The sequence below is a fragment of the Geotrypetes seraphini genome, chromosome 1, assembly GCF_902459505.1.
Source record: "Geotrypetes seraphini chromosome 1, aGeoSer1.1, whole genome shotgun sequence".
Lineage (NCBI taxonomy): Eukaryota > Metazoa > Chordata > Amphibia > Gymnophiona > Dermophiidae > Geotrypetes > Geotrypetes seraphini.
The window spans coordinates 436,255,361-436,274,634 of record NC_047084.1 but is presented as its reverse complement, the minus strand read 5'-3'; the positions used below and the strand labels follow the sequence as shown (position 1 = coordinate 436,274,634).

Sequence of the window (19,274 nt, the reverse complement as noted above, 5' to 3'; positions counted from 1 at the left end):
CATAATATAAATTATGTCTGAATTGTCATGACATCAGAAGTACGTATGGAGTAGTTGCAGGTGATGCTTGGGACAGTTCTGATTGTGTTAGTTTGGTTTTATGTGTTTTTTAAATAGAAGGGTTTTTATTTCTTTTTTGAAGGTTTTGTAGTCTGTGGTCGAGGTCAATAGGTTGTAGAGTTGGGGGTCAAGTGTTAGGAGGTTGTCAAACAGTTTTTTTCTTTTGACGTTTTTGGTTGGAGGGTGTGTGAATGGTGTGCGAGTTCTCCTATGTTTGGTTGAGGTGGATTTAATTATTTAGCTGAAGAAATTAGTTACCCCCCCCCATTCCACACACATTAATTCTCTTCCATTTTTGTTCCCATTCTAAAAAACACTGATAAGTTCCCAGAAAAAAAATACATTAAAATAAAAAGTGAAAACAAAGGCCCCTACAGATGAAAACATAACATAAGAATAGCCTAACTGGGTCAGACCAATGGTCCATCATGCCCAGTAGCCCATTCTCATGGTAGCCAATCCAGGTCACTAGTACCTGGTCAAAATCCAAAGAGTAGCAACATTCCATGCTACCGATCCAGGGCAAGCAGACACTTCCCCATGTCTTAATAACAGATTATGGACTTTTCCTCCAGGAATTTGTCCAAATCTTTCTTAAAACCAGCTAAGCTATCTGCTTTTACCATAACTTCTGGCCACTTCATTTTTAAGCTTAGATCTTTCCTTCCAAACAGAGACCTTGCTAGATGTCAAATACAACACAAGGGAACTTCACACGGACTTAGCTGTGCAGGAAATGTGAATCTCCTCATACACCCACCTATAGTGCAAAAATGTACAAAGGTCTGGTTTTTTTTTTGTAACAAGCAGCACTGTTACAAAAGGTCAATGCTAAGGTTAACAAAGTTTCCTTCCTTGGACCACAAGGAGATTCTGACAAACCACTGGAAGAGATCCCAAAACAACTACCTAGGCACAATACCCAAAGACCCACTCAATGTGTGAACCAGTGGAGTGGACTAACTGGGGGGTGGAAATGGGCCCGGAGTTTGCTCAGGAGAATTTCCCAGACCACCTCTTCCTCTCAACACATTGACACACTGCCACCACCACCACCACTAGGAACACCTCACTGGGTAGGCCAGCAATGCTTATAAACTTTATAAAACACATTATTATATTTTTTTATAAAACACATATTTTAACTGAACTCTCTGACATCCTCAGCCTTTCCATTCACAAAAATAGAAGGAAGAAAAGTTCCCATTTCCTGCTGTCTCATGTCCCCAGCCTATACAATATTTTTCTTCTGCAGACCCTTCAAAAGTCTGACCAAATCCTCATTTCACTTGTATTATAAAGTACTGAGGATGCCATCTCTCCCCAATCCCAGGTCCTATAGTCTGAGACAGTAGCACAAACTGCCTGATTCAGGAAGAAAAATTTCGATTCAGCCTATTTAATTGGTTTTTCGATTTGATTTTCCTGCCCAGTTGGGTGATTTTTTTCAAAAATCCTGGTGGGTTTTATAGCTTTTTCACCCCCTTTGGCTTCTCCTAACCACACTGGCGCTGTGGTGTAAATAAAATAAACAAAAAGGACTTTTCCTCTCTATTAAATCCTAGCTTACGTTTGCGGTCTAACACCAGCTCTGGCAGGATACACATTTCAAATCTGACATATTGTAATCACAAAACAGAAAATAAAATTAATTTTTCTACCTTTTGTTGTCTGGTTATATTTCAATCTTGTTGGTCCCAGGCTCTGGTTGTCTTCTGATAACTTGCTTGCCAGGGTCTCCTTCTTTCTTCATGCTAACCATCCATCTGCCATCTCTGTCCTCCCTTTCCATTTCCCTTCCCTCCCCAGGAAGTCTGGTATCTTTCCTTTTTTTCATCTCCCTCCACAGATCCACCTTTTCTTAACTATCCTTTCATCCGGCATCTCTTCCTCCTTCCCCACTACCCCAGGGCCCACCATCTCTCCCTTTCTTTTCCCAATTACCCTCCTATCCAGTATCTCTATCCCTCCTCCAAACCATCCCTTGTGTCCAATTTCTCTCCCTTTCTGTTCCTTCCCTCTCTAAATCCCATGGTCCATCATCTCTCTCCCTCTCCTCTATTTTCAGACCCATTATTTCTTCCCCCCCCCCCCCAAAGTTTGGCATATGCACATCTCTTTGAACACCCCCTTCCCTCTGTGTACTTCTACACCAGGGTCCCCCCCAAAGGCCTGTCCCCCCCCCCGAAAGCCTGTCTCCCCCCACATGAAGGCTTGTCCCCCCCTTTAAGGCCTGCATCTCCCCCTGAAGGCTTGTCCCTCCCCTTGAAGGCCTGCACCCCCCCCGAAGGCTGCACCCCCCAGAAGGCTTGCACCACCCCGAAGGCCTGCATCTCCTTGAAGGCCTGTCCCACCCCCTGTCCCCCCCCCCTGTCCCCCCCCTTAAAGGCTTGCACCACCCCGAAGGCCTGCATCTCCTTGAAGGCCTGTCCCACCCCTTAAAGACCTGCCTGTCCCCCCCCCCCAAAAGCCTGTCTCCCCCCATAAATGCTTGTCCCCCCCCCTTTAAGGCCTGCATCGCCCCCTGAAGGCCTGCCTGCCCGCCCCACCCCAAAGGACTGCTCACCCCCCCTCCAACCCCCCATCCAGACATCCGCTTCTTCCCCTCTGGCCTCCCCGCACCATTTAGAGTAGAAGCAGCCTGCAGCAAGATTGCGATGTCAGCAATCTTGAGCTGCTTGTGCTGTCCTCCGCCGCGGACCCACCCCCTCCTCTGACATCAGTGGAGGGGGGCGGGATCGCGGTGGACAGCATGAAGCAGCGCAAGATCGCTGATATCGCGATCTTGCTGCAGGCTGCTTCGGTACTCTTAATGGTGCGGGGAGGCCAGAGAGGAAGAACCAGACATCGGGGGGTGGGGAATGGATGCCGGAGCACCCCCTCAGGGCTCACACCCGGGGCGGACCGCCCCTCCCGCCCCCCCCCTTGGTACGCCACTGCACTTTACACACCTAAGAGCAAGGCTAGCAGCTCAATTGGCACCCCAGTTGGGACTGTCCCTTGAGTCAGATTACCCTGTTTAGTGACCCACAAGCACAGGGCTGCCCAAGTCCGGTCCTCGAGATCTACTGGCAGGCCAGGTTTTCAGGATATCCTCAATGAACATGCATGAGAGAGACTTGCATACCAAGAAGGCAGTGCAGGCAAATCTCTCTCATGCATATTCATTGTGGATATCTTGAAAACCTGGCCTGGTAGTAGATCTCGAGAACCGGACTTGGGCAGCCCTGCACAAGCGTCTCTTACATCAATCCTGACATGTAGAGAAGGGTCCAGGTCAGCCACAGCGTTGAGTCGCTGCTTGCATCCCTGCACAGAGTGCTGGTGGGAGAGGAGGGAGCCAGTTTGGCTCCAATGAAGTAACAAGGTTGGCTGTGGGGGGGGGTGCAATAGGCAGGGAGGGATCCCCAGTGGCAGCCAGGCCACATACCCTATGTTGAAACACTGCATTAGATTATGAGCTCACCAGGATAAATTCATGTAAACCATTCTGAGCTCCCCTGGGAAAACAGTATAGAAAACTGAATGAATACACTAGAAAAATGCCACTCCTACTTGATCCAACTGTAGTGGCTGAAGGTTTGTTTGGGGTTTTTGTTTTTAGCAATGATTTACTCCTCCCCATTCTATGTACTGCAACCAAAAATTGGCATATGCAAATCTGTGAATATTGCTGATTTTTATATGTGCAACTTCTTGTTTTAACAAGCCAATTAGCACTGCCAATTGCCAAGCAATTATTGGCACAAATTAAACTTACAACTTTCTAAGCATATTCTATAAGTTGTGTGCATGGTTCTCAAAAGGGGGCATGGCCAGGGGTAGATCATAGGTTTTACTAAAAGTTCAGCACTACAATTAGCCTAGAAGAGGGGTGTAAATTTTAAAGAGCCGCTTAGCCCTGCTGTATTGAAGAATAACAGACAGAATACAACCTCAGCACACAGCATGTGGCAACTGCATGAATCATGCTATCATGATATCAACAGAGTTTACTCTCCCTATAAATCATAAGAGATAGGCATTTAAATATAAAACAACATGCACCACTGAGTTTGTAGTGTATTGTATGTCCATGCTCTAAAGTTTATGTGGGTCAGACCAGTAGCCAGTTGAAAAGAATCCGGTTAAATGAGCATAGAAGTGCATTGATCAGGAAAAATATGCAAGCCCCAATGGTGCAGCACTGTCTTGATCATAATCATGATTTTTTTTTTCAGCTCCAATGTTATGTACTTGATCACAAAGAACTGGATATGCATGGTGGCAATAGCCAGTTACATCTTCAGCAAAGAGAACAAAGGGTTTGGATATGTATATTGCTTGGTATTATTTCTATTAAAAGTTTTGATTTGTTAAGCATGCTACTTCAGAAAATGAAATAAGCCACGCTTCTGAAATGACCTATCCGTGATGGCTATAGCTGAGCCACCCAACCAATGAAGCGCAGCCAATGTCCTATACGTATTTGACATGGTGTGGATTGGTAGGTGAAGCTCTCTTTAAATTACAAATGAGAAACCACTGCAGCAACGGGACACTGGTGAGAGCAAGCAATTCAGTGAGTACCATGGTCGGATACATTTAAATATCATCGTATGTGAATTTGATAACGATAGCATTTGTATATACTTGTTTTTACAGAATTGTGTGGGAAAGTGGAAGCCAATATGCCCTGAAGAAACTATACTGTGAAACATTGGCTATTGCTTAAATATCACTTGTATCCTCACAGTACAGAGGCAGCTGTGTATCTCAGTCCTAATTAAAACTGAATAGTGGTAATGACACAGTCTCCTTGGACTTTTTGCCAATGATGTGGGTGGAGAAGGTCTGAGCATTTATGCTCTACCAACATAAAAACCTGAGGCTTTTCTTCGGTTGAGATAGTGTCCTCAATCCAGAAAGCGGAGTATTTATATTTATTTATTATTTATTGACCCACTTCCACCATTTTAGATTTAAAAATAATACCCTTTTTTCTGTACCACAGGAAGGGAAGGAAAGGGCAAGTTGATGCCCAGAAGCAGCAAAGCACTCCGAGGACATAGACCTGCGACCGAAGCAAAAATTGAAGAAGGGAAAGTCTGCGATCCTAGTGGGAGACTCAATCCTAAGGAATGTAGACAGCCACAGAGCAGGTGGGAGAGAGGTTCGACTAGTTACCTGGCTCCCAGGAGCGAGAACAAAGGACATCGTGGACAAAATTGGAGAGATCCTGGACGGAGCAGAGATGGAAGAGACTGCAGTAATGATCCACATCGGGACAAATGATGTCAGCAGGAGAGACTACAGAAGAAGTGAACTGATAGAACAGTTCAAGATTCCAGGAAGGCAGTTGAAGATAAGGACCCAGAGGATAGCGTTCTCAGAGATCCTACCAGTACCCAGGGCAGCTGTGAAGAGGCAGATGGAACTACAATCAATAAATGGTTGGATGAAGAGGTGTTCCACTTCATGAGGAACTGGAAGTTTTGGGGAAAGAGCAAGCTCTTCAGAACAGACTTATAGCAAACGCAGCCAGGAGAAGAATAGAACAGGCTTTAAACTAAGAAGAAGGGGAAAGCCAACAGTCAACCAAGTTTCAACGACTCAAAAGAAGGTATCCTGCGAGATACTAAGGGAGAAAAATGCTGGGAAGAAACAACGGGCAAAATACAGGAGTTTACTAACCCAGAAGAGGAGGATAAATGGATTGCAGCACAGGAGAAGAAAATAAAGTTTGAAGCACAAGGAAAGGAAATGAAGACAAAAAAAATACCAGGACCTAAATTGCATATACAGTATACTAATGCAAGGAGCCTAAGGAACAAAATGGGGGAATTAGAAGTCATGACCAAAACTGAGAACAGACACATCATTGGGGTATCCGAAACATGGTGGAATGAAGAAAACAAATGGGATACAGTACTGCTGGGGTACAACTATCGCCAGGACAGGTCAGGTCAGAAAGGAGGAATAGCCCTAAACATAAAGGAAAGCATACACTCGACCAGAGTGGACACAGCAGCGACGACCAACAATTTGGAATCGCTTTGGGTTAAAATACCGGGAAGGAAAGGGCCCGAGATAAAGATGGGCCTGTACTATCGTCCACCTGGACAAACCGAAGCTATCGATGAAGAAATGGAAGCGAGAATGCAAAAAGCAGTAACTCAATTATTATGAGAGACTTCAACTATCGTGGGTTAGACTGGAGTCTTGGAAGCTCAAAATGCACTAGAGACCAGATTCCTGGAGGCTATTCAGGATTGCTTCATGGATCAACTTGTCGGGAAATCTGACGAGAGGGAATGCCACTCTGGATCTAATCCTAAATGGGCTAAGAGGACCTGTAAAGGAAGTGGAAGTAGTGGGACCATTGGGGAAACAGCGATCAAAATATGATCAAGTTCAGGAATACCGAAGGGAAAGGGAACCATAGCGACAACGTTTAACTTCAAGAAAGGAAACTATGAAGCAATAAGAGTAATGGTAAGGAAGAAACTTAGGAACACTTCAAAGAAATGGCAGACTGTAGAGTAAGCTTGGTCTTTATTCAAGGACACGGTGATCGAAGCGCAAAATCTGCATATCCCAAGATTCAGAAAAGGGTGCAAAAAGAATCAAACAAAAGACCTGGCGTGGATAACCAAAGAAGTGAAGAAAGCGATAGATAAGAAGAATTCATTCAGGAAATGGGAAAAGGGCAAAACTGAGAACTGGAACGAGCACAGGAAGTATTCAAAAGAATGTCACCGTGTGGTTAGAAAAGCCAAAAGAGAATATGAAGAAAGGCTAGCCAAGGAAGCACAAAATTTCAAACTGTTCTTCAGATATGTTAAAGGGAAGCAGCCGGCTAGGGAGGAGGTGGGACCGTTGGATGACAGAGACAGGAAGGGAGGTGAAGGAGGAGAAAGAAGTGGAGGAAAGACTAAACATGCTCTTTTCATCTGTATTTACAAATGAGGACACATCCAACATACCGGAACCTGAGCAAATCTTCTAAGAAGTCCAAACAGATAAATTAACATCCATGGAAGTAAGCCTTGAAGACGTACGCAGGCAGTTAGAAAAATTAAAAACTGATATTGCTAGGCCTGGACGGAATCCACCCAAGGGTTCTGAAAGAACTAAAGGAGGAAATAGGGGAACTACTATAGCAAGTTTGCAATCTATCCCTGAAAACAGGAGTGTTCCCGGAGGATTGGAAGATAGCCAATGTTACACCCATCTTTAAAAAGGGATCAAGAGGTGACACGGGGAACTACAGACTGCTAATCACATCCTGTCATAGTAAAATTCACACAACTATTTATAACACAGAAATAGGCCATGCTATTCTACCCAACAGAATCCAAAGATTCTCTAAATATTCTTTACCTTCAGGGTTCTCCCCTGGAAGGCAAATGTTGCAGTTGCATGGGAAAGAAAAGACCCCAGAAGGAAGGCCATATCGATGTACTATAGGGAAAATTAATAAAACAAATTTCCCCCATCTAAGAAATTCCCCTCTTACACTCCCTGCTTCAAATTGGGGTTCATAAGGCCAAAAAAAAAAAAAAAAAAAAGTTTCATTGGGGTTTTTTTACCTGTTCCTGGGATAATACTGCCGAAAGAAAAACTGGTGACAACTGGATCCATGGTAACTTGTGGGGGTAGGAGATCTGCAATACTATCAAGACTGTTCTGGAAGATGGACAGAACATTCATGGATTGCCATAGAATCTCCTTTGAGCACTGATACTGTGGCTTTGGCTTTCTTGCAAAAGGCTGTCTCCTAAGCAAGAAGCACCAGAGGTTCATGGAATTTATCTCTGAAAATGAGAGGCTATAAGCCATGCTGTGTGATGGATTGTGAAGGCAACAGGCACTGTTCTCGATATCCTACCATAAGCATCCCGATAAGAAATGCGTATATCTACAGAAGCAGCAGTGAAAGCATAGTAGCAGGCTGAAAACCAAGACAGATATCAATCCTTCTCCCATTGATGGGCATTTCTGTATCTTTGGCAAATCATTTATCCTCCAGTTACTTTGGGTACAAAACCTAAATTTATAGGCCCTTTGGGCAAGAACCACAGAGTTAGACCACAGCCTTTGTTGGTGGCTCTGTCCAGAGTCCTTCAGCAAGAGAATGGCGCTTTGCATAGACTCTGGGATGATCCTGACAAGATGCCAGCCTCTATGGCTGGGGTGGGTCTGTGCAACAGACATCAAGTTCAGGGGATACAGCCACCCTCTCAGAAAAAATGATCAACTGTCTATAATTGTGAGCTAGCACTGCAGCACCAGCAAGACACTGGAGGGCCAAGCAATTAGGATCTTTTCGGACAATGCTATGGCGGTGGCTTATGTCAATCTATAATTGGCTAGACTGGATGAATCCCCAGGGGGACTGTTTGGCCTTCAAAACATGGAGATATAAACCAATTGAAAATGTTAATGGACCTCAGTATGAGCTCTCAGACTGTAAATGAGGGATTTCTGAGCTCAAGCAGCAACTCGTGGGTGACCAGCACCAGACAAAGTCTAAATAAGCACTGCTTCATACATCATCTGGTGCTAAATGTGCAAATCACACAAATAAAGTGCTAAAAAAAAAAAAGTCAAAGTCAAACAGTCACACTTAGGAAGATATAACTTAAACTATATAGGCTCCTAAGAATCTGCCTTGTGAATATAATAAAGTGCAAAAGTACAATTGGGTGCAAAGTGCTATAGATAATGCAAACTGAAAAAACTCTAAGATGGAAAAAACTCTTAAAATATCTTAATAAATAAATGTCACATATTATCAACTTAAGATTTATGGTTGGTTTATCATACAAACAACCTATAAATGCATAAAGTTATTTTACAAAAATTCATGAAAATAGTGGGAAAGTCAAAAAGCAGAAATATAAAAACATCCTATGAAACATTCATATATGTTCTAATAGTTCATAAATTCCTCAAAATCATTTATACTATTTATAACAATCCATCTATTTGCAAGCAATTCATAATGTCACTTCATTCATAGAATGAATGGCTTATATCCACAGAGAGGGAGACATCAAAGAGCAATCCCCTGAGACAAAAGCCCATTTGCTGTTTTGATGGGCAGAAGTTCACCTATAGGCACTAAGCCACTCGCATAGCAGGAGTAGAGAATTTTCAGGATGACTAATTGAGCCATCAAATCCTGGACCCCAGGGAGTGGTCCCTGTCACAGTAAGCATTCGAAAGCACTATATGGTCCAACATTCGATCTGAGGGCAACAGTGGCCAACAAGAAAGCAGAGGTTTTTTCAGTCAAAAAATGCAAACACAGAAGCACAGGCATGGACGCCTTAGTACAATAATGGCCCAAGACGGGACTGCTGTACATGTTTCCCCAGCCCATGATAGGCAGGATCATTCAAAGAATAGTGGCCCACACGGGTTTTGCGATCACGTTTCCCCTCTGTTGATTAAATCTCATTGGCTTCCTATAAGCCACCGTATCACCTTTAAATTACTGTTTTTGGTGTTCAAAGCGTTAAATTTTAATGAACCCCAATTTATTAACAGATGGCTTATCCCATATAGCACAACACGTTCACTTCGTTCATCTTCTTCTAATCTTCTTACAGTGCCTTCTATTAAAATGATAGGAACTAGAAGACAAGACATGTTCTCAGTTATGGCCCCTCATTCTTGGAATCTTTTACCACAATATATTAGAGAACTAAAAGACCTAACAATGTTTAAAAAAATGTTAAAAACCTTTCTCTTTAAAGATGCGTATGGATCTTAGGGCAAATAAAAAGTGATTAGTTTTTATTCATTACCGAGTTTTCTATTTTTTATTTTTTTAAAACAACAGCTATTATAACCCACCTTTTGTTTTTTCCTTTTATGTTTTTTTTTCTTCTCTTCTATCAAAATTGTAACTATTCCCCCTCCTACCGCACAGGTCCTGTATGTTTTACCCACAAATTATTTTAAATTTATGTTTGCACCCAGTTTGTTAAATGTGTTAAATTTTAACTAACAAATTTGTTTTTTATGTCACCATTAATATTGTACTTGTTTCATCTATTATTACATGTTATTTTATTGTACATCGCCTAGCAATTTAAATAGGCGATTCATCAAGAACAAATAAACTTGAAACTTGAACTTGAAACTTGCCCCATATGCAGATCTAGTGTGTTTTAAGAAAGACAGGAGCCTCAAGCTCCCAGTTCATCCGACGCTGCTCTCTCAGGGTCCAATTGCCTTGGAAGATCTGAACACTTTGGGCTTACAGATTGGCTCGTTACTAGAGCATAAAGGCTATTTGGAGGTAGTTATTTCAACCCTTCTTCGGTCCAAGAAACGAGCAATGGTTTCCACCTATAGTAAGGCTTGGAAGAGCTTCAGAGGCTGGTGTAACAGCAGGAAAATGAAACAATTCATGAAGAGTTGTCTGCAAAACTTGGCCTACAGGCCAGTTTTCAAAACCTAATGCCGGTGGCAAAGATGGTTAAAATAGCAATAGCATGCACTTATCTGCACAGAATGCCGAGGCCTTTACTGTAGATAACATGCATGCCAGAGATGGTTGCAAATTGTATTTAAACAGGTTATGATCTTTGCTATGCTCCCAATGCTCAGAACAGCACACAAACCAACCCTATGTATACCACTGAATTAACACCAATTCTGAGCTGGTGTTGGGGGGTGGGGGTGGGGAGTTAGATGTCTTTTGGTTGTAGAAGAAAGCCCTCGCAAGCCAATAAGCATTGGTAATAAGTATGTGCAAATCTAAGCAAACTTGAAAGTGAAAACACACACTGGCACATATTTTCTGTGTTTTAACTATAAGCCTTTCAAAAATATTTTTAAGGCACAGGAGAGCGGTTGAGTTTCCATGGCTGATGTACATGAGAACTGTGCAGAAGCTTCATGGTAAACGCATGTGCTAAGCATGTTCCCCTCTCCCTTGCTTTTGTAGTGTGCATATAATTTGAATATCATTTCCTTTGAACACTGGAGAGCTAGTTTTCTTCCCTGTTCCAGCAGTATGGAGTATGTACACTGTTGGCTTTACCACAGGAGTTCCGAGGAATCAGCCTGCAGGTCTCCCAAAGAAGGTTGAAAAAGCAATAACACATAGGAAATAAATTATCTATGCTTATCCCAGGCTATGTAATTAAGAAACTTTAGGGGTAAGGATTTAAGACACCACTATAAAGAATGAAACTAAGCAAGTTAGACCAGCATCCAAATCTGCTATCAGTGTGCAGCTAATATTGATCAGAGGCATGCATGGCTGTTGCAACACAAGTCAAGAGAAACAGTATTGGATTGCCACAATGATTCACAACAGAGATTAGCTTTCAATCCCTCCCCTCTACAAAAGCTAAATTATGAGATCCCAATCATTTTCTGTATAACACAACTTTATTAAATTCTCATAAGCAGATACCCATTGACAGGAAAAAAAAATTGGATTTCTAATTGAATCCTAAGGGGAATCTGTAAAAAAAAAAAAAATTCCCATGTATTCTCAACTTTCAAGAAAACTTTCCCGAAACTGAAGTAGAAAAGACTAGTGCAAATTATCACAATGTAGCATTATTAAAAGCAAATAAATTAACACAATAGAAAGATAAAACTTGACTCCTCAGTTAGCCAGCTCTCTGCCCGGAGGCGACTGGAACATTGGCTTGAGAGAAGTTGTGCTGGTAGTTTTCATCCAAGCCCACAATATCTGGAATTTCATCAGATTCTGAAGAGAAGTCTGAGATTGTAAAGTCAGGGACCTGCATTGTGCAAGAGTAAAAAGATTCCATGTTAGAATTACCAAGAAGCACTTTTCACCTCCCCACCAGACATCAATATACGTAAAAGTTTATATCATGCAGGTCCTAGGCTGTCGTCATTAAGCCAAGATTGCAGTTTAATCCACAACTATTCAAACCAACTTCTACTCAAATGCAGATGATCAGACCTTCCTCATCATACATGCTGTAATATGCCTTTGCAGAACAAATCATCAAGCAATTTCCTGGGGAGTTCTGCCCTGTGACACAGAGGCATGTGTGTTTGTAAGGTTTTGTCTCTAAAGTGCAATTCATGAGTTTCTTTTTTTTTTTTTTTGGTAAATCTTTATTAATTTTCAAAACTTATGAAAAGTGCAAACATATATTCAGACAACAAATAACAGCACTTATATTTGACCAAATACTAAAACAAATTACCCTATTCCCTCCCCCCTTTCCCTCCCTTCTTATCTATCTGGATGTGTGCAGAAATCAATTCAATCAATTTCCTGTTTAACAAATGCCTCCAAAAGGACCCCATACTTCTTTAAACCTTTTATTATTTTCCAGTTGTTCTACATTCATTCTTTCATGCCTATAATACAAAGTGTTTCCCATCAAAAAGAAAAATTTAATCTATCCCAGTTCTTCCAGTTTCTAGTTATTAATTGCAAGCCACCCCGGTCATACTCAGAAGAAGTCTACTTTTATGTATGTCTATTGGACTCTTAGGTTTCAACAATGTCCCAAATAAAACCACAAATAAAGACCATTTGTAAAGGATCAAAAATAAGCACTGATTTTAAATTCCCTATAAATTTTCATTAAATTGTCTTAGTTGACCTAAGACATTGTCATAAGACAATGGCATAGACACCGAGGACCATATTAATTTTTCCCCAAATTGATTTCCAAAAATTGAGTATCAATGGACAATAAAATAAAAGATGATCCAGTGTCCCTACTTCAAGATGACAGTGCCAGCGTATTAGACTTTGAATTATCCAACTTTTGCAAACAAACTGAGATCCAAAAAATTCTATATAACAGAAAAAACCAAGTTTGTTTCATAGATGATGATGCAGTACATCTCATTCTCCAAATCCGTGGCCATTGCATAGCAGAAATAGGTGTTAAAGCATCTATAAATTTTAACGTCACCCATGTTGAATGGAAAATGTTATCTTTATATATTCTAGGTAATTTGATATTCAACTCAATACATGGTTTTTTTGGTTGGGGCCAATACGGTTTTGGAGCTTTGAAAAAAAAAGTTAAACATAAGCTCTTGTTTTAGCGTTTCCTAAGTCATTTCCCTGATGCAGCGGGTGCTACAGTTTTGCCCCGCGAAACAAAGGCTTTGTTGGATATCTATTACAAGCAACAGAGCCAGTTTGGCACAGGATGTTTGAGCTAAGTACCTTATACAATCTAATATAATAAAACGGTAAGCTGCGCATGTGCACTTCCTATGCGTGGGTCCGTTTTCCGTGAGCTGCAGCTAGGAAGTGGCATGCGCGGCTTACTGTCTGGCCTCGTGGCCAGAGTGCGTATGCGGAGGACAGATCGTGAAAGCACAGCCGGCGACTCCCCCCCTCACTCACTGCCAAAACCACCACCACCTCCTTTTCGCTGGCTCACCCGCTTTTAAATGCTGTCTTCACGCTGGCATGGCTGTCTTCACGCTGGCATGGCTGTCTTCTGTCCACTGCGGCCCGCCCTCTCTGACTACTTCCTGTTTCCGCTAGGGTTGGCCGCAGTGGATAGAAGACGAAGCCAGGAGCTGTAGCCGCCGATCTCCGTTCCTCCGGGGGGGGGGGTCTGGGAGGAGAGGGATCGCCGCCACTCAGCGCCCCCACCGAGGAGCCCAGCAACTTTCCGCTGCCTGGGACCCGACTCATTTGCCGCCCCCCCTCTTCCCTTACCGCGGGCCCGACTGGCGATTTAAGCAGCGTGTCAGCAGTCTTCACACGCTGCTTCGGGCCCTTCTACTGCCCTGATTTGCTCCGGACGTGCCAGAGTAAATCAGGGCAGTAGAAGGACCCGAAGCAGCGTGTGAAGACGGTTGCACACGCTGCTTAAATCGCCATGTGTAGTCGGGCCCGCAGGAAAGGAAGGGGGAAGGGGGCGGCAAAGGACTCAGGACCGCGTTTGTAGTCACGACTGTGGGAAGGGAAAGAGGGTAGAGGAAACGCTAATGCAGGCACAGGGAACTGGTGTGGGGGGAGGGAATGCAGCTTTGCACAGACAGACAGAGGGAGGAAGGGACACAGAAAGACAAGAAGAAAGACACAGTGGCAGGTGCACAGGGAACTGGTGTGGGGGAGGGAATGCTGCTTTGGGCAGACAGACAGAGGGAAGAAGGGACACAGAAAGACAAGAAGAAAGACACAGGAGCAGGTGCGGGACAGCGGGAGTCGCGTCAGGAGGGGTGCGGGATGCCGCAGAGGGAACTTTTCCAATGGGTGCAACTGGGCGGCTGTCGGGAGCCTCTGATCAGGGGCAGAGCAAGGTAAGTGTATCATAGGGATAAGAAGGAGGAGGGGGGGAGAAAAAGGAAGGGACGCCTACTGCTGGACAGGGGGAGAAGGAAAGAGGTACTGATGGACAGGGGGGGTGAAGAAAAAGAAACGGAGGCCTAATGTTGGACAGGAGGAGAAGGAAGGTGCTGCTGGACAGGGGGGAGGTAAAACAAAGGGAGAAGGCCTGCTGCTGCATAAGGAGAGCTGTGAAGGGGTGGTGGTCGACACAGGGGAGGTAAAAGGAAGGGATAATGGACAGGGGGAGCAGGCAAGGGGTGGTGATGGACAGCCAAAGAAAAAGAAAGACAGAAAGAAAGAAAGCGGCTAAGGAGAGAGAGAGAAAGAAATAAAAAGAGACACACACACATATATTCTAGCACCCGTTAATGTAACGGGCTATAAGACTAGTATATGAATAATTTTTTGTTTGGATCATCACAAGTTTGAATGAACTTAATGTTTTGCTATGAATTGAACAGCAATTTAAAATGAACTGTGGGCTTATTTCAGCCAAAGTAATTTCATTTTGAAATACTTTAACATTCCAGCACTTTTTTCTGCACTTTTTCTATGAAATTTTAGCTTTTTTAGTCTTTCAAGCACCATAGCACTTTCAATTTTGATGAGTTTAAGTGAAATGTAGGATGGTTAAGTTTAAAATAAGGAGTTAAGATATACTTGAAACATAATGAAATAAATTGAAATGTAAGAAGATAATTAAATTGTCACTCTAACAGAAGTTGGTCTTGAGTCTCAAAAAAATGATATGCTGATTCTTTAATTAAATTTAAGTAATTTAAAATAGATTATAAGTTATATGTTGATTCTCTACTAAATTAATTAAAATTAGATTAAAAGTTAAGTTATTTAATTAAAGTAATAAAATAAATATATTTTTAGGGAGGTGGGGAATTAGCCTGTGATGTTATAAGGAGGCAAGAGATTAATTCATTCTTCTCTTGAATAGTTCCAGTTGGAAAGATTTACTCCTAAGTCTGAGGCATTTCCCCATAATAATTAATAATTGAAATATTTTAAATAATTAGATTTAAGGTTTACAGTAAATTTTAACAAATTATTTTAGAATCGGTGTCTCTTGAGTTTTGTGAATGGTTTTTGTTATTTGAGATGTAGTGGGGCCATAAGATGACTTTCCAATATCAGCCAATCCGTCAGATTCTCCATGAATTCAGGAAGGATTCAATACACACCCTGACGCAAGATAAACGCTTGATGATATCTGTAAAAATTTGGAAAAGTGTACTACCCCCCTCTCCCCCATCCAATTGATATTTTTGCAAAGATACTAAGGCAATTCTAGAAGTTTTACCCAGCCAAAGGAATTTTGTAAGAATCCCATTTAGTTTTTTTATAAAAAGAACTCTGAAAATAAACTGGTAACATACTAATTTGGTAACAAACTACAGGCAAAATCATCATCAGTTTGGACTCTCCCCCACCAAGAAAGATGAGTTCCAATGCTCACACATTTGACTTTCAACAATAAAGATTTTTCATTTACTGCCATTGTCTCTTCCAATGGAATCATTATACCCAAATATTTTATTCCCTCTTCCTTCCAAAGGAAAGGGAATGAATCAAGCAAGCCTTTTACACAATGTACATTCAATGGAAGAACCTCCGATTTACTCCAATTTATCTTATAACCAGAAAATTTACCAAAATGATCAATCAAGTCCAGTAAATGAAGCAAAATATAATCTGCATAAGCCGAAACTTTATCATCTTAACCTGCATATGGAATTCCCTGCATCTCCTTTGCCTGCTGAATGACCAACAAGGGTTCCAAAACAATATCAAAAAGCAAAGGAGATAAGGGACATCTCTTCTCTAACTCCCTCCTTTAAACTAAAACGTTCAGAGAATGCATTGTTAATATATAATCTGGCTGAAGGAGAACTATACAAGGTTTGAATAAATCCGGATCCTATTCCAAACCAATCCATTGCTTGGTACATAAAAGTCCATTCTATTTGATCAAAGGCCTTCTCTGCATCCAAAGAGACAGAGAAGGCCGGATCGTCTATTGTTTTTGCTAAATTTAGCATATGAAGTGCCAATCTGGTGTTATTTTAGAGTGTCTTTGAGCAACAAACTCCGTTTGGTGCATTCCAATCGTATAAGGGAGAGCTATCTTAAAGCTAAAAAGAGAGAAGATTCCGGCATTTAAGGATAAGGGCAAGACTTACACCCACATAACAGATGTTTTAAATCAATTTCTGGAATATTATAAAGCTTTATATTCTTCTGAGCTATATATTCAAGTAAAGAGAATGAAGGACAGACAAGCACATGTGACAAAGGACACTGCCGAGGCAGCTTTGACTCAAAGTTATTGCCTCAAAAAGTCTCCTGAGAACTACATCCACTTGGTGGTCCTGCAAGTTTTGGAAGTACAGAGCACCATGTCACCTTTGCTTAGAAGGAAGGCATGCTTAGTGACCTGGGCAACCAAGGAATCCACTTTAGGATGGCTAAAAACCTGCAGACACTCCTGTGCCATAGGCTACAGCCAGGACATGGCTCTCGCTACCTTTGAGCACCTTCCATAGAATCCCACTGCTCAGAGATCAAGATGTTAATATTAGGATGCCAAGGAGGAAGTAGAAGGAGCCAGCTGAGTGACTATATCCAATGCATGCAGAGACTCCGAAATAAGATCCGGCAAAGCAGAAGACTTAAAAAAAAAAGCAAAATCTTGGGATCATCCCCCCGGTTCTAAAGCCAAAGCATGATCTAAAAAGCCAGCATATGCGCCTGGGTCCTCTGCCACGAAAGGAGTATCTCCAGAAAATAAGAGATCAGAAAAATGATCATCCATGTCTCCTGGAAAGAGGTCTCCCAAATCCTAGGCAGAGGCAGACTGGGAAGACATTGTGCCTTGTAAGGCTATACTGTGAGGAGATGAGTCCAAGGTGCAGGGGGACTGCACATAAAAAACATGGCTCTCATGAGGCCTTCCACAAGAATTTCAAAAAGTCAGAAAAAGTATCCGGATTAGGAGGAACTGGGTCACCCTGTGATGACAATACTTTGTGTTTCTTGGGCTGCACGGTGTCCGTGTCCTTATGAACAGAACAGTCACAGTTTCCAGACCTTTCCAAAAAAGATGGCCACCCCAAAGGGCTAACTGCCTTTTTCATCACCTTAGCATGCAGAAGAGAGGATTAAGCTGGTTGCTCCTTCCTCTTCAGTTTGTGCCATGCAGCACGTGGCACAAGGGCACTCCTGAGGCACAAATTTTGCACAATCCTGGCATGAATTTGGGGCAGAAAAGTCCAAGGACTCCATCCCAACCAGTTTTGAGGCAAAATTGAAGCTTTGGAAGTGCAGATAGCCAAATCCAAGATGGCCACTGTCACAATTTTTACACCTATCAAAGAGAAAAATTGGTGATTTGAGGAGAAACACAGGAGCACAAGCAGGGACCCTCAAAAACCTGAGTTTTAGACCTGATTCACCTTAGAGGCTGTAACAGCCTGTACTCACTGTGACCTTTGCTGGCAATATGCTGAAGCCTGTCTCAGCTCTTTACAGTAGCTGGAAATGAGAAGAATTGCTGCCTCAAGCTGGAAATACCTCCAACGCTGATCTTTGGTCTACTAGTCAAGACACGGTGCCTGATCATACTTCCATCCCCACAGACCACTGGATGTGCTAACTAAAGAGGGGAGGGGGGAAGGTGAAAAAAAAAATAAAAAAAGCAGCCAGCACCCTGCGAGACATCGCTGAGCCTCCTATGGATGCCTAACAGCCTTCTCTCAAACCCCTGCTAAGCAGTAGCTGAGGATGAAAAACAGGGATGGCCCTGAGCTCCAAAATTACTTGTGCAAGTTGATTAACAGAAACCACCAGGGATTGGCCTGTCAAGCTGTAGTCTTCTTCTTCTCCAGGCAGGCAGAGCTGAAATCAAGGTGAAAGCTCTCAGCACTGAGAACACTGGGGGTGGGGGGTGGGAAGGTTGAAAACTTGGAATAAAATAAGAAAAGAGAGCAGAACAGAAACACTCCTTCCGGAGAAAACTGCAGGTAGCAGTAGAGACAGAAAAATCCAGAGTGGAATCCTTCTGCATATGGTTCACGGACATGGAGAGATAACCTGCTTGTCTAGAATGACAAATCTATTGCACTGGAAATTAAGTTTAAAAATTTGAATGAATTATACTAAACAAAAGCTAATCTGAAACAGCAGAAACCAAGAAAAAAGAAGTCTTTAATCTTTTTCAAAAGATTTCATAGGTAGTGCATTACCCACATACTGATGGTAATTCATTCCCTAAAATGGAAATGAAATAGAAAAGAGCAAGAACAGAAAACTTACTCCTTGACTGAACACCTTTAAACAATGGAAAAGGCAGCTTATAAGCAATAAATCTACTGCCACTTTGTCTTGGCAGACCTAAAGGTACAACCAAGTCACCTAATTGTCCATAAAGTATTTTAAAACTAGACATTTGAACTTGGCTCTTGACAGAATAGAAGCCAATGTAGTGATCTCAAGAGGGAAATGACATGTTCAAATTTATTTTTTGTTAAAAATCAGCCAAGCTGCAGTATTCTACATCAGTTGTGGACATTTTAAAAATTACCTTTACTAATACTACAATAAACTGAATTATTAATAATAATAATTTATTTCTTATATACCACCAAAGCTGTAGTAGTTCGAGGCGGTTTACAACAAAGAAGGACTGGACAGTCTGCGTAAAGGTTCAATCCATGAATGTAGGTATAACAAAGGGGTACAATCAGTGAATATAGGTATAACAGAGAGGGGGTTGGAAAGTCAACAAAATTAAGTACAATCAGCAAATGAAGATACATAAGAATTGCCACTGCTGAGTCAAACCAGTGGTCCATCATGCCCAGCAGTCCGCTCACGCGGCGGCCCTCTGGTCTAAGACCAGCACCCTAACTGA

At 42.2% G+C, this 19,274-nt stretch overlaps 1 protein-coding gene across 1 annotated transcript in view; it reads right to left on the bottom strand.

The window, feature by feature from the left end:
• Nucleotides 1–11,429: 11,429 nt before the first annotated feature.
• The window catches only part of LOC117348088 (perilipin-2-like), a 62,256-nt gene continuing 54,411 nt past the window's right edge, over nucleotides 11,430–19,274 (bottom strand). The window contains exon 10 of the mRNA XM_033919773.1: nucleotides 11,430–11,813. Coding sequence (XP_033775664.1) covers nucleotides 11,679–11,813 — 135 coding nt within the window. The 3' untranslated portion in view covers nucleotides 11,430–11,678. The remainder of the gene's footprint in view (nucleotides 11,814–19,274) is intronic.